The sequence below is a fragment of the Talpa europaea genome (assembly GCF_964194135.1).
Source record: "Talpa europaea genome assembly, chromosome: 3".
NCBI lineage: Eukaryota > Metazoa > Chordata > Mammalia > Eulipotyphla > Talpidae > Talpa > Talpa europaea.
In genome coordinates, this window is record NC_140069.1 from 106,662,065 (window position 1) to 106,678,839 (window position 16,775).

The window sequence follows — 16,775 nt, forward strand, 5'->3', positions numbered from 1 at the left end:
AGCCTCGGGGGTGGGGTTCGGCAGGCAGGCGGTTGAAATGCCCGGAGAACCGCACCTACCGCCGCTTCCCGCTGCCTGCTCTGGGCGGAGAGCAGGGACCCGGAAACCCTGAGGACGCACGCGGCCGGAGAGGCCACGTGACCTTCTGTGGGGGCGGGGGAGGCGCACCCCTCCCCAAGCGCATGCGCGCGGCTGCGGGCGCTGAAATTCAAATTTGAACGGCCGGCGGAGGCCCAGTCTGACTCTGGAGACTGAGGGAACCGGAGAGGAGGTTGGGGGAGCACTGCCGCCCCGGGCTCCTTTTCTCCGGGTGACACACTAAACCGGGACTCACTTCTTTTCTTTTTTTGAATTTGAACCACCGTTTCCGCCGTCTCGCAATCGACACAAGAAGCTTGGGGCGATGGACCCGTTTACGGAGGTGAGAAAAACTTGCGGGCGAGCCTGTCATGATCCCTCTCTCGGATCCCCCCTCCCACTTTCTGTCAACCTCTGGGCCCACCCGCGGAGGACGCGTGCGCGCGCCTGCGCAGAAGGAGTGCGGGGGGTCACGGCTCGGGGAGTCGGGGTCGGCCGGGGGGGGGGGGGCTGTCTCTGAGGCGCTGTCGTCGGCCGCTGTGCTTGCGGTTTTCCCGTGGTTCTGGTCATGTTGAGGACTTGAGTCTGTCCTAAAAGGCGGTAGGGAAAAAGCCCCAGTGGGCTTCCCCCCGCCCCGCCCCGGTTATTGTAATGCCCCTTGGGATGAAGCCCTGTCCTCCGCGAGCGTGGGCTTGGGGCCAGACGAAACAGGTCCCGAACTGTAACGGCCCCGCCGGGCAGCTGTAGGGTGGAGTCCGGTGCCTGAGTGAGTCAGTGCCGTGTGTGCAGCCGCCTCTTGGGAACAGAATGGAATGTGATTTTACGGGGTTCATGTGGCTCGCGGAGAAGCTGCATTTAGGGATACTGCTAACGAAATGACAGCAAAACGTTAAAATAAACCAGTGCTTGAAACCATTGCATCCGTGCCTGTAAAATCAGTGGTCCCTTCAGATTCCGTCGCTCAGCGAGTTGGAGAAGTTTCGGGTTTGAAATTAATTGAAAACAAGCGCTGCCAGTAGACTTATGTACAAAGCAGAAGCATTGGCCCATGACTTAACCTTTTTTTGTTTGTGTACAGAGCATATTATTACGGCATCACTTAATTCTACTTTACTTTTTTTTTTTTTTGAAAACTGAATTCGGATTAATTACGTCGTTATTGTGTCAGTTATTGATGTAGCTTTGGCTTATTGGGAATGCACATTGACATGTTCAACTGTACACTCTTTTCTTCCAAGGCAGTTCCTCTTTCTTTAGTTGTGCAAGTTTAAAGCTGTTGTCTTTTGAGTTGTTGCAAAGCGGGCTTAAAGATGACTAAGTTAAAAAAGTTTTGTTATTAAAATAGGAAACCTTAAAACATTGCTTCTCTGTGTTCTGAATACTCTTTCTGTTCCAAGTACCTGGAAAGAACAAAGTATTTTGAAAGAGGGCTGTAAATTGTTATTTCATTTTACTTAAATATAGTATTCTGAAGTTAGTACAAATCTCAGTGAAAAAATTTTCCTTTGAAAGGAACCTTGCATTTTAGAGTGTGCTCAAATATGCATGGTTTAATGTGCAGTTTCTATCATGAAAAGGTAGAGCAGTCACAGTTGGAATAAATAGCTTTGACATCTTTTCCTTAATTGGTAATGACTGAACTATTTGAACTTGCTCCAGTGATAACTGCTTGATTACAAGGTTCATAACATTTTTTACTAGTGAAAGCAACTAATACAGTTCCTTGTCTGAAAATTAGTTAAAATGACTTTCTCGATCAGAGTTCCTTATCAAAACCATAAAACAGAAAATTTTTTGAGGAACTCTTTCCTCAAGCTTCCCAAGGCAGTTCATACCTAATAGGGCATTCCTACCCGAGATGTTAATTCATTACATTAATGCTTAGGGCATTAGGACTTCATTCTCTTGGAAACAATGTTTCAGAAAGGCAACAACCACCCTAAATTCTCTTTTCCTCCAAAAATGCTTGATTCTCCTCCCGCCTACTATTGCGTGGCACACTCTTCCATTCCTGTCTTTTCTGCTTGTCATACTCTGCTTAATCTCCAGGTGGGAAGCTAGATCTTCCTGTTAGTTAGATCTTACCTGTTGAAGATGTTTCCTGCCAGTGTAGGTAGGGATGTGTTTTCCTATTAAGACAGGTGTTTCCCTAACAACAAGCACCACTAATGCCATTCTGCTGAATTAATATAGAAAAGAGTCATTCAGTGCAAATTATTTTACAAAGAAAGAACTATATATAACAGTAACTGTCAGAACATTTTAGCAATGTCTTTTCTTTATTGTAGAAAATTTCAAAGTATATATAATAAATATAGTAAATATAATAAAGAACAGACACCCATTAGCCAGCAACTTATGGCCATGTTGTTTCACTGTATCCTGAAATGTACCACCTCCTGGGTTACTTGGAAGTGTATCTTAGACATCATGTAATTTTAAATATGTCAATATTTATCACTGATAAGAATCTTTTTGAAAAACACAAGAATAATGCCATTATCACACCTAAGAAATTAATAACATTTCCTTAATATCAAATACATTCTCAGTGTACAGATTTTCCCAAGTGTCTCATACATATTTGCAGTTGTTTGAACCAGGATCTAGACAGGGCCTACAGGAGAATATCTTTCTAATGTTCTTGTATCAAACAGAAATACAGAATTCATCTTGACTCATGGATGAACAAGTAGTTGAGGAAGATAATTATTAAGATCAGCTGACTGCATTAAAAATACATTGATATTGTTACAGAGCAGGGTGAGGCGCACCTCAGAACCCCCAAACCTGCCCACTCTAAATCCGTTCTGCCATCCACTACATCAAGAGAAAACATACTCTAGTGCATAAGACCTTTAATGGAAAGGAACTTTAATACAATTAGTGTGCAATAAAGAGAAGGGAAAGCACCTGAAATTACCCATCCCCTTGTGGGTAAATGCCCAGCCAAGTAGGGTTGGCCCAAAGCAGGACCACTGAGGCCCGAAAGTTTGCCTCAGTCTAAAGCACCTTCTGGTGGGAGCCCATAAGTAAGGGGCAGAAGGAACAAAATCAACATAAAAGCTGCCATTGTTAACCACTCCACAGGTCTTCTCACCCATATATTTTCAACCAGTCCACAACCAAGAAACAAGTGCAGTTTCTTTGCATGTCTCTCTGCCGCATGTACCTCCTTCAGGTGTCCTTCTGGCTCTCCATCTTCCTTCCTGTTCCAGTGTTCTCTCTAGCTTCTCCCTGCTCAGCTCCACTCTTCCTTGGGTGGGGCAGGGAATCCGAACCTCCTCTTTTCCTGGGGACCATCCTGTCACAATAGGAAGTTACTTCTGCTGAAAATAAGTTCATTACAAGAGCATTTGGATTCAGTTAAGAGACAGTTTAGAGCATAGTGGTTAAGAGACCATACTGGATTTGAGTTCTATCCTGCCACTACCCTGCCACACTATGTGGTGGTTTATAACTTGAGCCTGAGTTTCTTTTTTTTTTTTAAATTTTTAAAAAGATTTATTTATGCATACAAGAACTGGGGTACAGGTCAGAGATGTGTGTGGGGGGTGAGAGGACCCATCAGAGACAGAGTGGGGAACAGAACAGGCAGACTGACTGAAATACACTGCTGAGGGGAGCAGCGGGCAAGACAGGAGAGGTCTGCTGTGCCATGTGGGTAGCTCCCTGGCCGGGGATTGAACTCGTGCTGCAGTGGCTGCGGATTGCTTCGTAGGTTGTGTTTTAATCCCTTGCGCCACCAGGGAGGCCCAAGCCTGAGTTTCGTCATCTGCAAAATAGTGGTAAAAACAGAATCAACCAAATACAGTTTAGAAAATAAAGTGAGTTAGTGTGTGCACACTCTAAATTTATTGAGTCCTATAGAAGCCTTATACTTGTTAAGTGATTTTAAGACCACCAACTTCATAACATCAGTGTGAGCTTAATTTGAAGATCTGCTCTCGTCCCAGTCCAAGATTAGCACAGGGAAACCCAGAGTTTAGGTGTGCCAAGTTAGAACTTTATGTAGCAGCCTTGAGGAAAAAACTACAATCAAAATACCTTATAAAGCAGTTTTTCTTGTTAGATACCTTTAATACTTTTATGCATGTAGGCTGAGCATAAGTCAGTCTGCTGTTACTGTGCTGAATAAAGTTTTTATTTCTATAGTGACCCAGGAAGGAAAGCTGCTAGAACATAACAGAAATAACACGAAGTCAATTTATATTGTGTCTCTTCTAAGAAGAAAGGGAAATCAGTAGTACCATCGAGAAAAATTTCCATCAGAAATGATTTGGGGGCCTCCCCAGTGGTGCAGCGGTTGAGCGCTGGGTTGCAAAGCTGCCCACGGCCTCTGCAGCGCTGGTTCGATCCCCAGCTGCTCCCCAGCCACTGGAGGAGGGTCGGTCCCACATGGCACGCAGACCTCTCCTGCCGCCCGCTGCTCCCCTCAGCGGTGTACTTTGGTTCTTCTGCCTGTTCTGCTCCCTGCTCTGGCTCTGGTGAATTCTCTCACCCTCCCGCGCTTCTGACTGTACCCAGTGCTTGTATAAACAAACAAACAAACAAACAAATAAATAAAATCTTTTTAAAAAAAGAAATGATTTGGGGTATATGTGGCAGAAATTGCTTAGGGTTCATGAACTTTGATTTTCTGAGATTTATCAATGTGGAATATCTTTTTCCCCATTATGTCAGTTATTGAAGTGTTTTGATTTTTTATGCCTCTCTGTTGTGAAGGAGGTCTGATTTTTGAAGAAATGTACCTTTTATTTAAAAGAACCCTTAAATTCCTTATATACTGTTGTAAGGAAGGATAGCATTTATTGAATTTTTGAGTTTATATACTTTAGATACATAATTTCTTTTAATCCTTGGTGCTTATTAGTTTTACTTTACAGATATTTTTTCTTATCTATTTTGATTTTTTTAATCTTGAGATTTTTTTTAATCCAGTGTGGACAATAGCAACTTGTGTTTATTTGAATGGCAAAACTACATTCTTATATTTGAATGGCAAAGCCACATTCTTTTGTTGTGATCCATTGCTCATGGTAACTGAAAATACACTGACTCACAAGACTTAACTGACCAGAATGGAATGTGGGCATGTCCATGAGTGAATGTAATTTGGCTAGTTTTGAATGTGGTGGGGGAGAATCAGAAAATATGAATTTGTGTAACAGTATCATTTTGAGTTTGTTGAATATTTATTTAAAGACTGAAGATCTTGTGTTTTAGAGGTATTTGGTTCACAAATTGCTCTTTCAGTGATATATATTTTGTATCATTTCAATGAACTTTAAATTAGAAAATTTTCCTAGGAAAAATAGCTTGCCTTCTTCCAAACTTAGCTCAGGTTTCTTTGACTTACTCAAGGAAATTTTTTTTTTGATTATTTATTTATACAGGCACTGGGTACAGGCAGAAGCGTGGGAGGGTGAGAGAATTCACCAGAGTCAGAGCGGGGAACGGAACAGGCTGACTGACGATATACACCGTTGTGGGGATCAGTGGGCGTGGCAGGAGAGGTCTGTTGTGCCATGTGGGACCCTCGCAGGTGGCCAGGGATGGAACTGGTGCTGCAGAGGCTGCGGACAGCTGTGCAGCCCAGCACTCAACCGCTGTGCCACCAGGGGAGGCCTGGAAATTTTAAAAAGTTACTATTCTATTTTAATTAAGATGATCAAATGGACATTAATTCCTTAGCCTGCACTATTACAGCTATGATTTTAGAGCATTGTATAAACTCCAGCCAATAAGGTGTGTCTCTTCATTAGTTGTGTGCATTGGAAAGAGAATTAATATTTTACAGGGTCTTGTGTTTGTTTTACCACACTAATTCAAGTAGGAATATTGGTTGGTTCCAGGTAATAAAAAAAGGAATATTCATGATTTTATGGAATGAGTAAGATTTTAACTTAATTATTATATGTTGGTATTTAATTAAAATGTTAGATTTTTAGTTTTTCTCCTTTATGCAGTACCACATTTTCAAAGGTGTTTACCATCACCTCAAATCTGAGTGACAGCTATAACAAATTACTACAAATCTAGTAGCTTTAAAATCATGCATATTTATTATTTTCTGTAGGTCAGAAGTTTGATGGCTCTTGTATTTTTTGACTTATGGCCCCTTCCTACATCTTCAAAGCCAATCATTGCTCAGACCTCTGCTTCCCCTTGTCTCAGACCTCTTGCTTGGCATCTTCTCTGACACTGACCTTCCTGCCTCTCCTTTCTCAGAGGAGCACCATTGTGATTCTTTTGGGCCCATCCAGATAATCCAGATAATCCTCCCACAAGTATTTTTTCAATTTAATCACATCAGCAACAGTTCTTTTGCTGTATGAGGTAACATTCACAGGTTCAGGGATAAAGACATAAGCATCTTTGAGGGATGGAATTTCTGCCAGAGTGCTTCAAACTCTGATTACTTGTCATGATTCAGTGGGTCAACAATTTATGCTGGTGTTAGCTGGGCTGTGCTTCTTCTGTTTTCTCCTGGGGTTATCGGGAACCTTTAGGGATTTGGCAAATTGTCTGGGGTTGGATGATCTAAAATGCTCTTACTCTCATGTCTGGTGGTTGATACTGCCTGTCAACTGGGCCTTGTGTCTCTAACATTCTTGGGCTTGCTTCATGCAGTCCAGTGTTCCCAAAAAGGGAGAACAGAAACTACAAGAACTTTTGAGACCTGGGATTAGAAGTCAACAGTACATTTTATTGGTCAAAGCAAATCATAAAACCAGCCCAATTCAAGGGTATGGAAATAAGTTCTTTTGATTGAAGCAGAAAAAAATGTTTGGCTATTTAAAATCTTCTGCAACTAGCTTTATGCATTTTATTCCTCCTTTAATGTTCATGTTATGTCTTAATCATTTTGTCACTGGGCGGTTCATTTGGTGAATCTTAATTACTAGGATTTCATTTTGAAATGTTATTTAACTGTTGTCTTACATGGCAACTGGTGATTTTAGTTTTGTGAATGTTTAAATAAACTTGTGTTCTACCACTGATATATATGTAGAAACTGCTTGAACGAACCCGTGCCAGGCGAGAGAATCTTCAGAGAAAAATGGCTGAGAGGCCCACAGCAGCAGCGAGGTCTGGGACTCACATTAAGCGAGCCAGAGAGCCACTATCTGAAGCAAGTAACCAGCAACCCCTCCCTGGTGGTGAAGGTAAAAGACTTGTGGAAGGGAAAAGCAAAATTTGCACTTTAAATGTTTCATTGTGCAAGATAAGAAAGTCTTTGAAAGACAAATGGTCTCTGAGGGAAAGATTAGCCTTATCTTCTATTTTGTGCCTGTTTTATTAGGGCTAGAATCTTTTAGGCCAGAGCAGGAGCAAATAATTTCAAATTAATTAGTTGAACTTTTTATTTTCTTCAGTCCAAATTTACCCCATGGGAAGAAAAATACAGAAGCAGGGGAACACTTAAACTGGCAGTAGTGTGAGATTTACCCCAAAATGCACAACAGCTAACCACCAAGTTTAGATTGCCTCCCTGGCATGAGCAAAGGAACAAAAGGAGACCTTTTTCAAATGCTTGACATTTAGTGAATCTTTTCATCCTCTCTCTTTTGAACCAGTTTTTTAAAGGTTGGCACAAAATGTAGGTTGTTAGTCTATAGAGTAGATAAAATTTAAAAACAAAACAAAACAGTATCAACAAACCCAAACTCACCTGGAAACTACCTATTCTTTCCTAAATCCTGGCATTCACAGCCTGTATCAACCAGCTGCTTTAGTCATTTTCTAGAATGATGAATAGTCTGGAGAGAATACTTTTCCTTAGTATAATGCTAATTGCATATAAAAAGCAATACGGTATTTTGTATTACAATATTACAGAAAAGCAGAGGAAAGGCCTGGGACTAGCACACAGTTATTTTGGAAACTAGCCATACTATGAGAATTCATTTTCAACTGTTCATACATTTTGAAGGTAGGAAAGGAAGTGCATTACATGGTATGGAATTCAGAGGGAAAATAGAGGCCAGGCCCCAGTCCGGGATCTGTTCCCATTTCTATAATGACATAGGTTTCTACAATCAAATATTGAGTACTATGTACTTGAAAACCACTGGATGGAACTACATTTTGATGCTTAAATGGAAGTATCTACTGTTTTATATAAGAATTGTAAATTTGGAGAATTCTGTACTTCTAGGTGGTGTTGCATGTTAAAATTGGAACAGTTAAAAAAATTATTTCATATGTTCATAGAAAATAGATCCATAAAGGAGTTCAGAAGATTAGAATGATTACTGATGAATATTTATTTAGGTTGATGTCAGGTAGAGCAATCATGACTTTATACTAATGATACTTTGATAAAACTTCCAGAGTAAGAATACTTGGTTAGGCAGCCATTGAAACTGGCCTCATATGAGATTTTCTTTTTTACTTTTTAAATTGCTAACTCTCTAGGACAAATATTGAAAATCATTCCTGATTATATGTAATATTGTATGGGTATTTTAAGACAAATTTATTTTGTAGGTGTTCACAAACATTTAAATTGTGAAATATAATGAAACACTTGTGTTGATGGATTTGTTTGGTATTGGTCATGTAATTTAGTTACTCTTTTGGTTCCCTGCCTCTCTCCTAAACCTCAAACCATGAGTCCTTATACCCATGCTTATTGTCCATGAAAGATTGTTTTAAAAGCAGAAATCCTGCTTTCTATCCTCAGCTCACTCGAGTGTCACTTTAAGCAGGGAGCTTAACTTATCTTTGCTTGATTATTCTTATGTAAGAATGAGATGATTAAATGATGTTTAAACTCTTAAGAACATTTTTTATTCTGTGTGTATGCATGTTTAATTTCCTATTGTCTTAAGACTACATAAACTATTATGCATTAACATGAGAGTGTTATTTGAATTTATTTTCATTTAGGTTTGTAAAACCATAAATTATGTTTGCTTAAATAAAAAACTCATGTCAGATTTTTAAGTTACAGGAAGTGGAATTTTATGTATTTCTTATCAGTTAAATCATTTAAAGGAATAGAGAAACATGATGTTTTATTAATTTGCTGAGTATCCTGTTGCAAGTTTTTCATGCTGTAAGAAATTACAGAATCTGAAAAATTTTCCTTTTTTTCTTTTTAATCTAGAGAAATCTTGTACAAAGCCATCACCATCAAAAAAGCGCTGTTCTGACAACACTGAAGTAGAAGTTTCCAACTTGGAAAATAAACAACCGGTTGAATCAGCTTCTGCAAAATCCTCTTCTCCCAGTCAGGGGCAGCCACAAGCACCATTAGCTCCTAGTAGTGATCCAGCATCACAGCTGGGTGGGAAGAGAGGTCTGAACTCAACACAGGAAACAACTAAAACCTCCTCAGTTAAAACTCGAATGCAAAAACTGGCAGAGCAACGGCGCCATTGGGATAATAATGACATGACAGGTATATTTAAATGGATTGGTCAGTAAATTATTTAAGTAAAACTCAATTTGGAATGTTGAAAATTTTTATTTATCAATTAATACATGAAAGATAATACTTTTGTTTTATCTGTAACCCAAGTAGCTTTTGCTTGCAAATGGGTGTATATCAGTAGTATCAATAGTATATGCATTGTTTGTGTTCTCATTGGAGTAGATGATGTAATTCTTAGACCAGTTCACAAACGCGTAATCTTATATTATCTTGTATTTGCAATTAAAAAAAAAATACAGAACTCCATATAATCTTGGCATTACTAGCTTTGCTTACCTTCAGATCTATATTTAAGAAATCCTACTTCATGGATTCAGTAATTAAATAATCCTTAGTGACTAAGGTTTATGGTGCTGTTCATTAGGGGACAGAGAAAAAACATCAAAAGGCATTTATTTAGCAACTGCAGAGTATATTATGCTAAGATGCTATAAGCTAATAAAGTGACAGGATCCCTGCCTTTAATCAGATGGAGAACCTGAGAAGTGAATTGACACTCATATAACAAGGCTATGATTAATTTTATTTATTTTATACCTTATTACACAAAAAGCCTTGAGATGACTTACGAAAATACATATATTATAGAACATGAAAATGAGGAAATCAGGGTGAAGAGAAAATAAAGGAAGGAGAAAGAAAGTCGTGAAGGAGTAAAGTTAGTTTATTAATTACAGGTCTTAAGTTCTTCCTCACTTAGCCCAAGGTGGTTCTGAACTTGCTAGCAACTAATACAAGCAGGTAGAACACTATCAGTTATATGACTAATGTTTATAAGATTGGACCTCTCTGGTGGCGCAAGGGGTTAAGTGTCAGCACTATGAAGCTATCCACAGCCACTGCAGATAGCTTCGATCCCTGGCCAGGGAGCGTTATAACCCACATGGCGAGCATACCTCTCCTATCTCACCTACTGCTCCCCTCAGTAGTGTATTTCAGTCAATCTGCCTGTTCTGTTCCCCACTCTCTTTCTGAATCCTCTCACCCCCTGACACCTCTAGCCTGCACCCCAGCTCTTGTATGGATAAATAAAAAAATCTTTAAAAAAAAAATGAAAAGATAAAAGCATACCATCATTGGCACTAGGAGAGAGCTTTCTTTCCTGTGTCCTCAAAAATGACTTTGTGGGGACTGGTAAACATCTATAGTTTCTCAAGGTCGCAGATGGGCTGATTCAAAGCTTGTTCAGTAAAAGCAGTTCCAAAATCAGCCAGCACAGTGCAGGTGGGCAGCTCAGTGGTGACTGGTCCTTACCCAAGGCAGCATTCTTTAAGTTTGGCTTTCAGCCTGGCTCCTGTGCATCAAAATCATTCAGACCATTGAACTGGAATCTCATGAGTATGCTAGAGCTCTGGGATAATGCTTTTGTCATTTTCTTTTCTTTTTTTTAAAGCTTTGTATGTAATTCTAATGCACAGTCAGAAATGAAATCAAATGATCTGGAAAAATGGATGGTTTATATATTTTTCAGGCAGTTTTCTATAGATCTCAATTCTTTTAACCAAAACTTTAATAAGTATTGGATAACAAAGATTTTAAGCTCGTACTACCCCCTTTATTGAGATAAAATTGCTTTATAACACCTTATATGGTTTAGGGGAATAGACTCACATCTCTTCAGATGTATGTTACCATACCATTCCCACCATCCAAGCACCCATAGCCTGTTACCATAGACCACTGGATCTCCTCCTACCTTTGTTCCAACCCTTTTTTCCCCTGCCCCTCTAGTAGTCTCAATTCTTCATTTTTGTTTTTAGGGTTTATTTTGATCTTGTTTTGTCAGAGCCTTTGTGGGTTTTTGTTGTTGAATGTTTCTTTTTTCTATATTCTATATATGAGTGAAATCATCCAATATTTATTTCTTTCCTTATAACTTATTTCAATTAGCTTTTTTTTTTCCCCTTCCAGTTCCATCCAAATGGCAAGAGTTAATCTTTTTTCTCTGAGTAGTAATCCATTGTGTATATCACATTTTTTTAAATTAAACTTTCATTTTCTTACATCATTGTTTTCATATCTTAATCCATTGCTCTGTCTATGGGCAAGATTATACTTTTTTTTTAAGGTTTATTTATTTATGCATACAAGAGCTAGGGTACAGGCCAGAGGTGTAGGGGGTGAGAGGACTCACCAGAGACAGAGCAGGGAACAGAACAGGCAGATTGACTGAAATACACTGCTGAGGGGAGCAGCGGGTGAGTCAGGAAAGGTCTGCCGTGCCATGTGGGTTGCTCCCTTGCCGACGGGAATTGAACTCATGCTGCAGAGGCTGCGGACTGCTTCATAGGTTGCATCCCAACCCCCTGTGCCACCAGGGAGGCCCAAGATTATACTTTTTGGATGTGATGATAATCTGAAGAGCAAATACTGTATAAAGTGCTCGGCATTCTAGGGCCTCCCTGTGGCGCAAGGGGTTAAGATGCAACCTGTGAAGCTGCACTGCAGCACGAGTTTGATCCCTGGCTGGCCAGGGAGGAACCCACATGGAGCAGCAAACCTCTCCTGACTTGCCTGCTTGCTCCTCTCAGCAGTGTATTTCAATCAGTTCACCTGTTCTGTTCCCCACTCTGTCTCTGGTGAATCCTTTCACCCCCCCAAATCTCTGGCCTGTACCCCAGTCCTTGTATGCATGAATAAATAAATCTTAAAAAAAAAGTGCTAGGCATTCTAAATTTTTTTCTCCTAATATAGTGTAGCATTTAATTCTGAATCTTATGAGATACATAACATTTTTATCTTAATGATATACAAGAGGAAACTGGAGTCAGAGAAGCTAAGAAACCTTTCCACAATCAGCAACTAAAATTCAAACTCCAACAAGACTTGATTCTAAGGTTCAGTTCTTGCCTGTCATGACCTACCTAATGATTTTTTTTCATGTAACAAATGCAGATATTCCATGTCATCACTTTTACCTATTTTAGTAGTAAGTGGGGTCTCTTATACCTCTTTATTATGCCTGAGAAGGCCAACTAGTAAATGTGCCTAATAGAAGAATGTTTCTTTTCTATTTTGTAGGAAATATCTCTGGGCAGAGGAATACAGATTTTCCTAAAATAAATTAAAAATAGAGTTGTGATTTAATGTGCGGTCAAAAGAACAACAAAAGCACTATACATTCTAGGCCATAAAGCCTTACAGCAGTGATTTTGAACATTCTTCAAAGCAAATGTTAACAAATGCCTACCTTGGCCTTAAAAATAAATCTTATTAAGGCATTATCTAGTTTGTTGAAATTTATGGGTAAAGTGTAACTAATGGTTTAATGAATGTGAAGCAGAATTGTGGGTATAAGCTAGTTAAATGTTTTGAGGACTTACATTAATATATAAGAAGACTTTCTAATTGAACAGTTAGAAAAGCTAAAGGTCTATTAAGCCTATTCCTAAAACAGAAAAATAACTGTCATCTGCTTACCACTAAGTGTTTATTTTAAGGAAAGTTATGGAGGTAAGCAAAAGGATATTGTATTAAGTTTCGTGTAGTTTTAAAAGATATTGTCAAATTTAAGCAGCTTGGTAGTTTCTTGCACATGGGAGCTTTTTACTAGTTCTTAGAATGATTAACCTCTTTAGTTTTTGAATGGAGTGATCCAGGTATCACATGTAAGGATAACTCTTAAACGTGGATTTTTAACTCTTTTTCTGAAAATGTTTTCAGATGATATACCAGAAGACTCACTCAACTCACCAATACCATCAGAGGAAAAGGCTTCCTCCCCTCCTAAACCACCCCTCTCTGAGGCCTCAGCAACTCCAGTTGGGAGAAGAGGCCGTCTGGCCAACCTTGCTGCTACTATTTGCTCCTGGGAAGATGATGTAAATTACTCATCTGCAAAGCAGAACAGTGTACAAGAACAGCCTGGTACCACTTGTTTGTCCAAATTTTCCTCTGCAAGTGTAGCATCTGCTAGGATCAATAGCAGCAGTGTTAAGCAGGAAGCTACATACTGTTCCCAAAGGGATGGTGATGCTTCTTTGAATAAAGCCCCATCCTCTAGTGTTGTGGGAGCAGCTTTGACTAATGTAATTTCCAGCTCTGCGGTAAGTAAATGCAATTTGGACTTTGGAAACCTTTTTCTTTTTCTGTTGTAAGTGATAATGTATGCATGTATTTATGTATCTAATCATTATATAACATATTTATTTATATTTATTTTTAGAATAAAAATGCAGTGTATTTCAATTTAGAATATTGGTTTTATGGAAAGTAAAAATCTTAGATTTTGATATCTTATCCCAAGATAAATTAGCCATTGACAACTAAGTTACACTAATTTAATGTAATTCCAAAATATATAATATGGAATATGGAAAGTATGTAATATGAAATGATGAGCCTCTTAGTCATCAGGGACAGCACTGACAATTGTTTTATTAGACTTTGTTGTGACTGTGGCAATATAAGATGGGCAGATATCTTTGAAAACTAGAAGCTGTAATTACCTCCAAAAGGCAAATTGCTGACTGACTAACCTGTCAAGGGTAGGTGGGTATATTTTTACTCTAGATCCTTTTAAGTTGTTTGAAAGGTTACCTTGCATATGCATTACCTCAGTAGTTTTTAAAAACAATATAACTATTTTAAAAATAATAAAGAAAAAGAATACTGTGTTCCTGAGCATTGTCTTTATAGAGCCAGGTTTTGCAATTACATTTAAATTCAATCCCAGCCCTGCAACATAATTAGAATTGTGACTTTGGACAAGTTACTTAAATTTGCAAAACGTTGTTTTCTTATTTGTAAAATGGGAAAGAAAGGGTTATAGGGAAGAGCAAATGAGATACTGTGCATAAAGTACTCAACATGATGCTGTGCACATAAGTACTTAATTATAATTAGTTATTAATAGGTTTTGTAAATACTGATGTAAGAAAAAATGTAATTTGGTCTAGTACAGTTAAAATTTATGAAGTTATTAGTGTGGTAATATGAATTTTTTAAGAATCAGGAGTATCTTGTTATGGAATTATCTAATGTATTATGAAGGCTTTACATATTATCACTTAAATAAGAGTTTTTTACAAGTTGGGTTTTTTCCCGACCTTTCACATTGATTTGATTAGAGAGCAAGAAGACTTTTTTCCCCATAGTTTATATAAAGGCTTCCAAACAAATAGGATTTGATTGTTTTGTTATAGATAGTCTGCATATTATTTACTTTAACTGTTATCATGTTTCAGAAAACGACTTCCCCAGTGAAATCTTTTACCCCATCCATTGCCAGTGCTAAAATATGTGATGTACAAAATCCTGAGCTACTTCAAAAAACTCCTGTGAATTCTCTGAAAACAGAGATATCGAAACCAGTTGAGAAGTCAGCTGTGTCCCAGAGAGTTCAGCCCAAAAAAGAATTAGATAGAGCAATCTGTCTGCAGTCTCAACCTAAGGACAAATCTACAGCATCAGGTTATGTATTTTTTAAAGCTCTAAGGTAACTGCTGACTATTTTCAGGATGTCGGTTTTCAGAATTTTTAATATCCAGTTGTGAATGGTACAAGGTTGACTAGTTGAAGCAAATGCCTAAATGTATCAAATGATACTTTTTCATATTTAAGTTTAAATTGATTGAATATTCATCAGTGTATATTTGCCCAGTTACTGGTCAAAGTATTTTTAACCTGTTTCATTTAAACAGTTTAAATATACTTTTTTTCTAGAATGACAATGCTAAATACTTTTTTTCCTCTACTTTTGATTCAGTCAAAGCATGCAATTGGAAATCACATTTTTTAGTGGTGTAATGAAGAAATAATCTTATCAGCAAACATGCAGTGCTTTTCAAACTTCACTATGAAAGTACGCTAGTAGCAAAGAAAGTACATGTGTATACAAATGATTACACTCTCACATTATGTGTGTATGCTGTGTGTGAATTATACATTTGAAAGTTCAAGATTACTTATAGTAAGTTGATGCTCTAAGAGACCCATATTTGTTTTATGGTGACTTATACCTTTTGCCACATCCCCACATGCTCTTGGTTGAGAAACAGGACTAAAAAAAATATGCATTAAATATAGTTTGCTTCGAATACTATTATTTTTCATTAGAGGTGCTTTTGGAAAGACCTTAAAATTTTTTATTTTTTTAAATATAATTTAGGGCCTCCCTGGTGGTGCAAGGGGCTTAGCACCGCACTATGAAGCAATCCACAGCCTCTGCAGCATGAGTTTGATCCCTGGCTGGCCAGGAGAAACCCACATGGCAAGGCAGACCTCTCCTGTCTCGCCCGCTGCTCCTCTCAGCAGTGTATTTCAGTCAGTCTGCCTGTTCTGTTCCCCACTCTGTCTCTGGTGGATCTTCTCATCCCCCACATCTCTGGCCTGTACCCCAGCTCAAAAAACAAAACAAAACAAAATATATATATATATATAATTTATTTATTTATAGTGTAGTCCCCATAGAATTCCCACCACCAGTTCACCCATGCGCCATCGCCATAGTCCTCTGTGCTCTTCCCTCCCTCCCCCTCCCTTGCAGAATGTCTCTGATTTATAGTTGCCTGCCAGTTTTTTTTTTTTTGTTTGCTGTTGTTACCCCCCCACCCTCGCCACCTGTTATTTGGTTCCCCTGTATTACTCCTGTAAGTGAAACCATCTAGTATTTTTCTTTTTCCTTCTGACTTATTTCATTGAACGTAATACCTTTTAGCTCCATCCATGTTTCTGTGAATGGCATGAGCTTATCTTTTTTTGAATAGTATTCTATTGTGTATATATGCCACATTTGCTTAATCCAGCCATTTATTTTTGGGCATTTGGGTTGCATACAAGAACTGGGCTGTAGGCCAGAGGTGCAGGGGCGGGAGGGTGAGAGGATTCACCAGAGACAGAGTAGGGAGCAGAACAGGCAGATCCACTAAAATACACTGCTGAGGGTTTGTGTATATATATATAAACCTCCTCTTACATAGTATATCCCTAGCATTCTTGTAGTGGAAGTGATACATCTCCCACTTGTTCCACTTTATATATACCTAACAATATTTCAAATGTATTCTGTTTTAAGACTATAAAATCAAGATATCCATTGATAAAATGAATAATCCCTAATTTTTCTTTTGAAAAGAGCAAGAATTTAATCCATGGATTTTTATATGTTAGACTTCCTAAAACCAAGAAAAAGTATTTGGGTATAGACCAGGATGGTTGTTGTTTAGGGTATATAATTAACAGATACAATCAATTTCTAATCATTTAGGTTCTGATTATTGAGTTTAAGAGTTTTCTAAGCCCCGCCGTCCTATCT

At 38.5% G+C, this 16,775-nt stretch overlaps 1 protein-coding gene across 3 annotated transcripts in view; it reads left to right on the top strand.

The window, feature by feature from the left end:
- Nucleotides 1-403: 403 nt before the first annotated feature.
- The window catches only part of ANLN (anillin, actin binding protein), a gene marked incomplete at both ends in the record, with an annotated part of 58,172 nt that continues 41,800 nt past the window's right edge, over nucleotides 404-16,775 (top strand). For all 3 annotated transcript variants that reach the window (XM_084229391.1, XM_084229392.1, XM_084229393.1), the window contains 5 exons: nucleotides 404-421; nucleotides 7,094-7,247; nucleotides 9,194-9,487; nucleotides 13,184-13,566; nucleotides 14,707-14,932. In XM_084229391.1, the coding sequence (XP_084085517.1) occupies nucleotides 404-421; nucleotides 7,094-7,247; nucleotides 9,194-9,487; nucleotides 13,184-13,566; nucleotides 14,707-14,932 (1,075 nt within the window). The remainder of the gene's footprint in view (nucleotides 422-7,093; nucleotides 7,248-9,193; nucleotides 9,488-13,183; nucleotides 13,567-14,706; nucleotides 14,933-16,775) is intronic.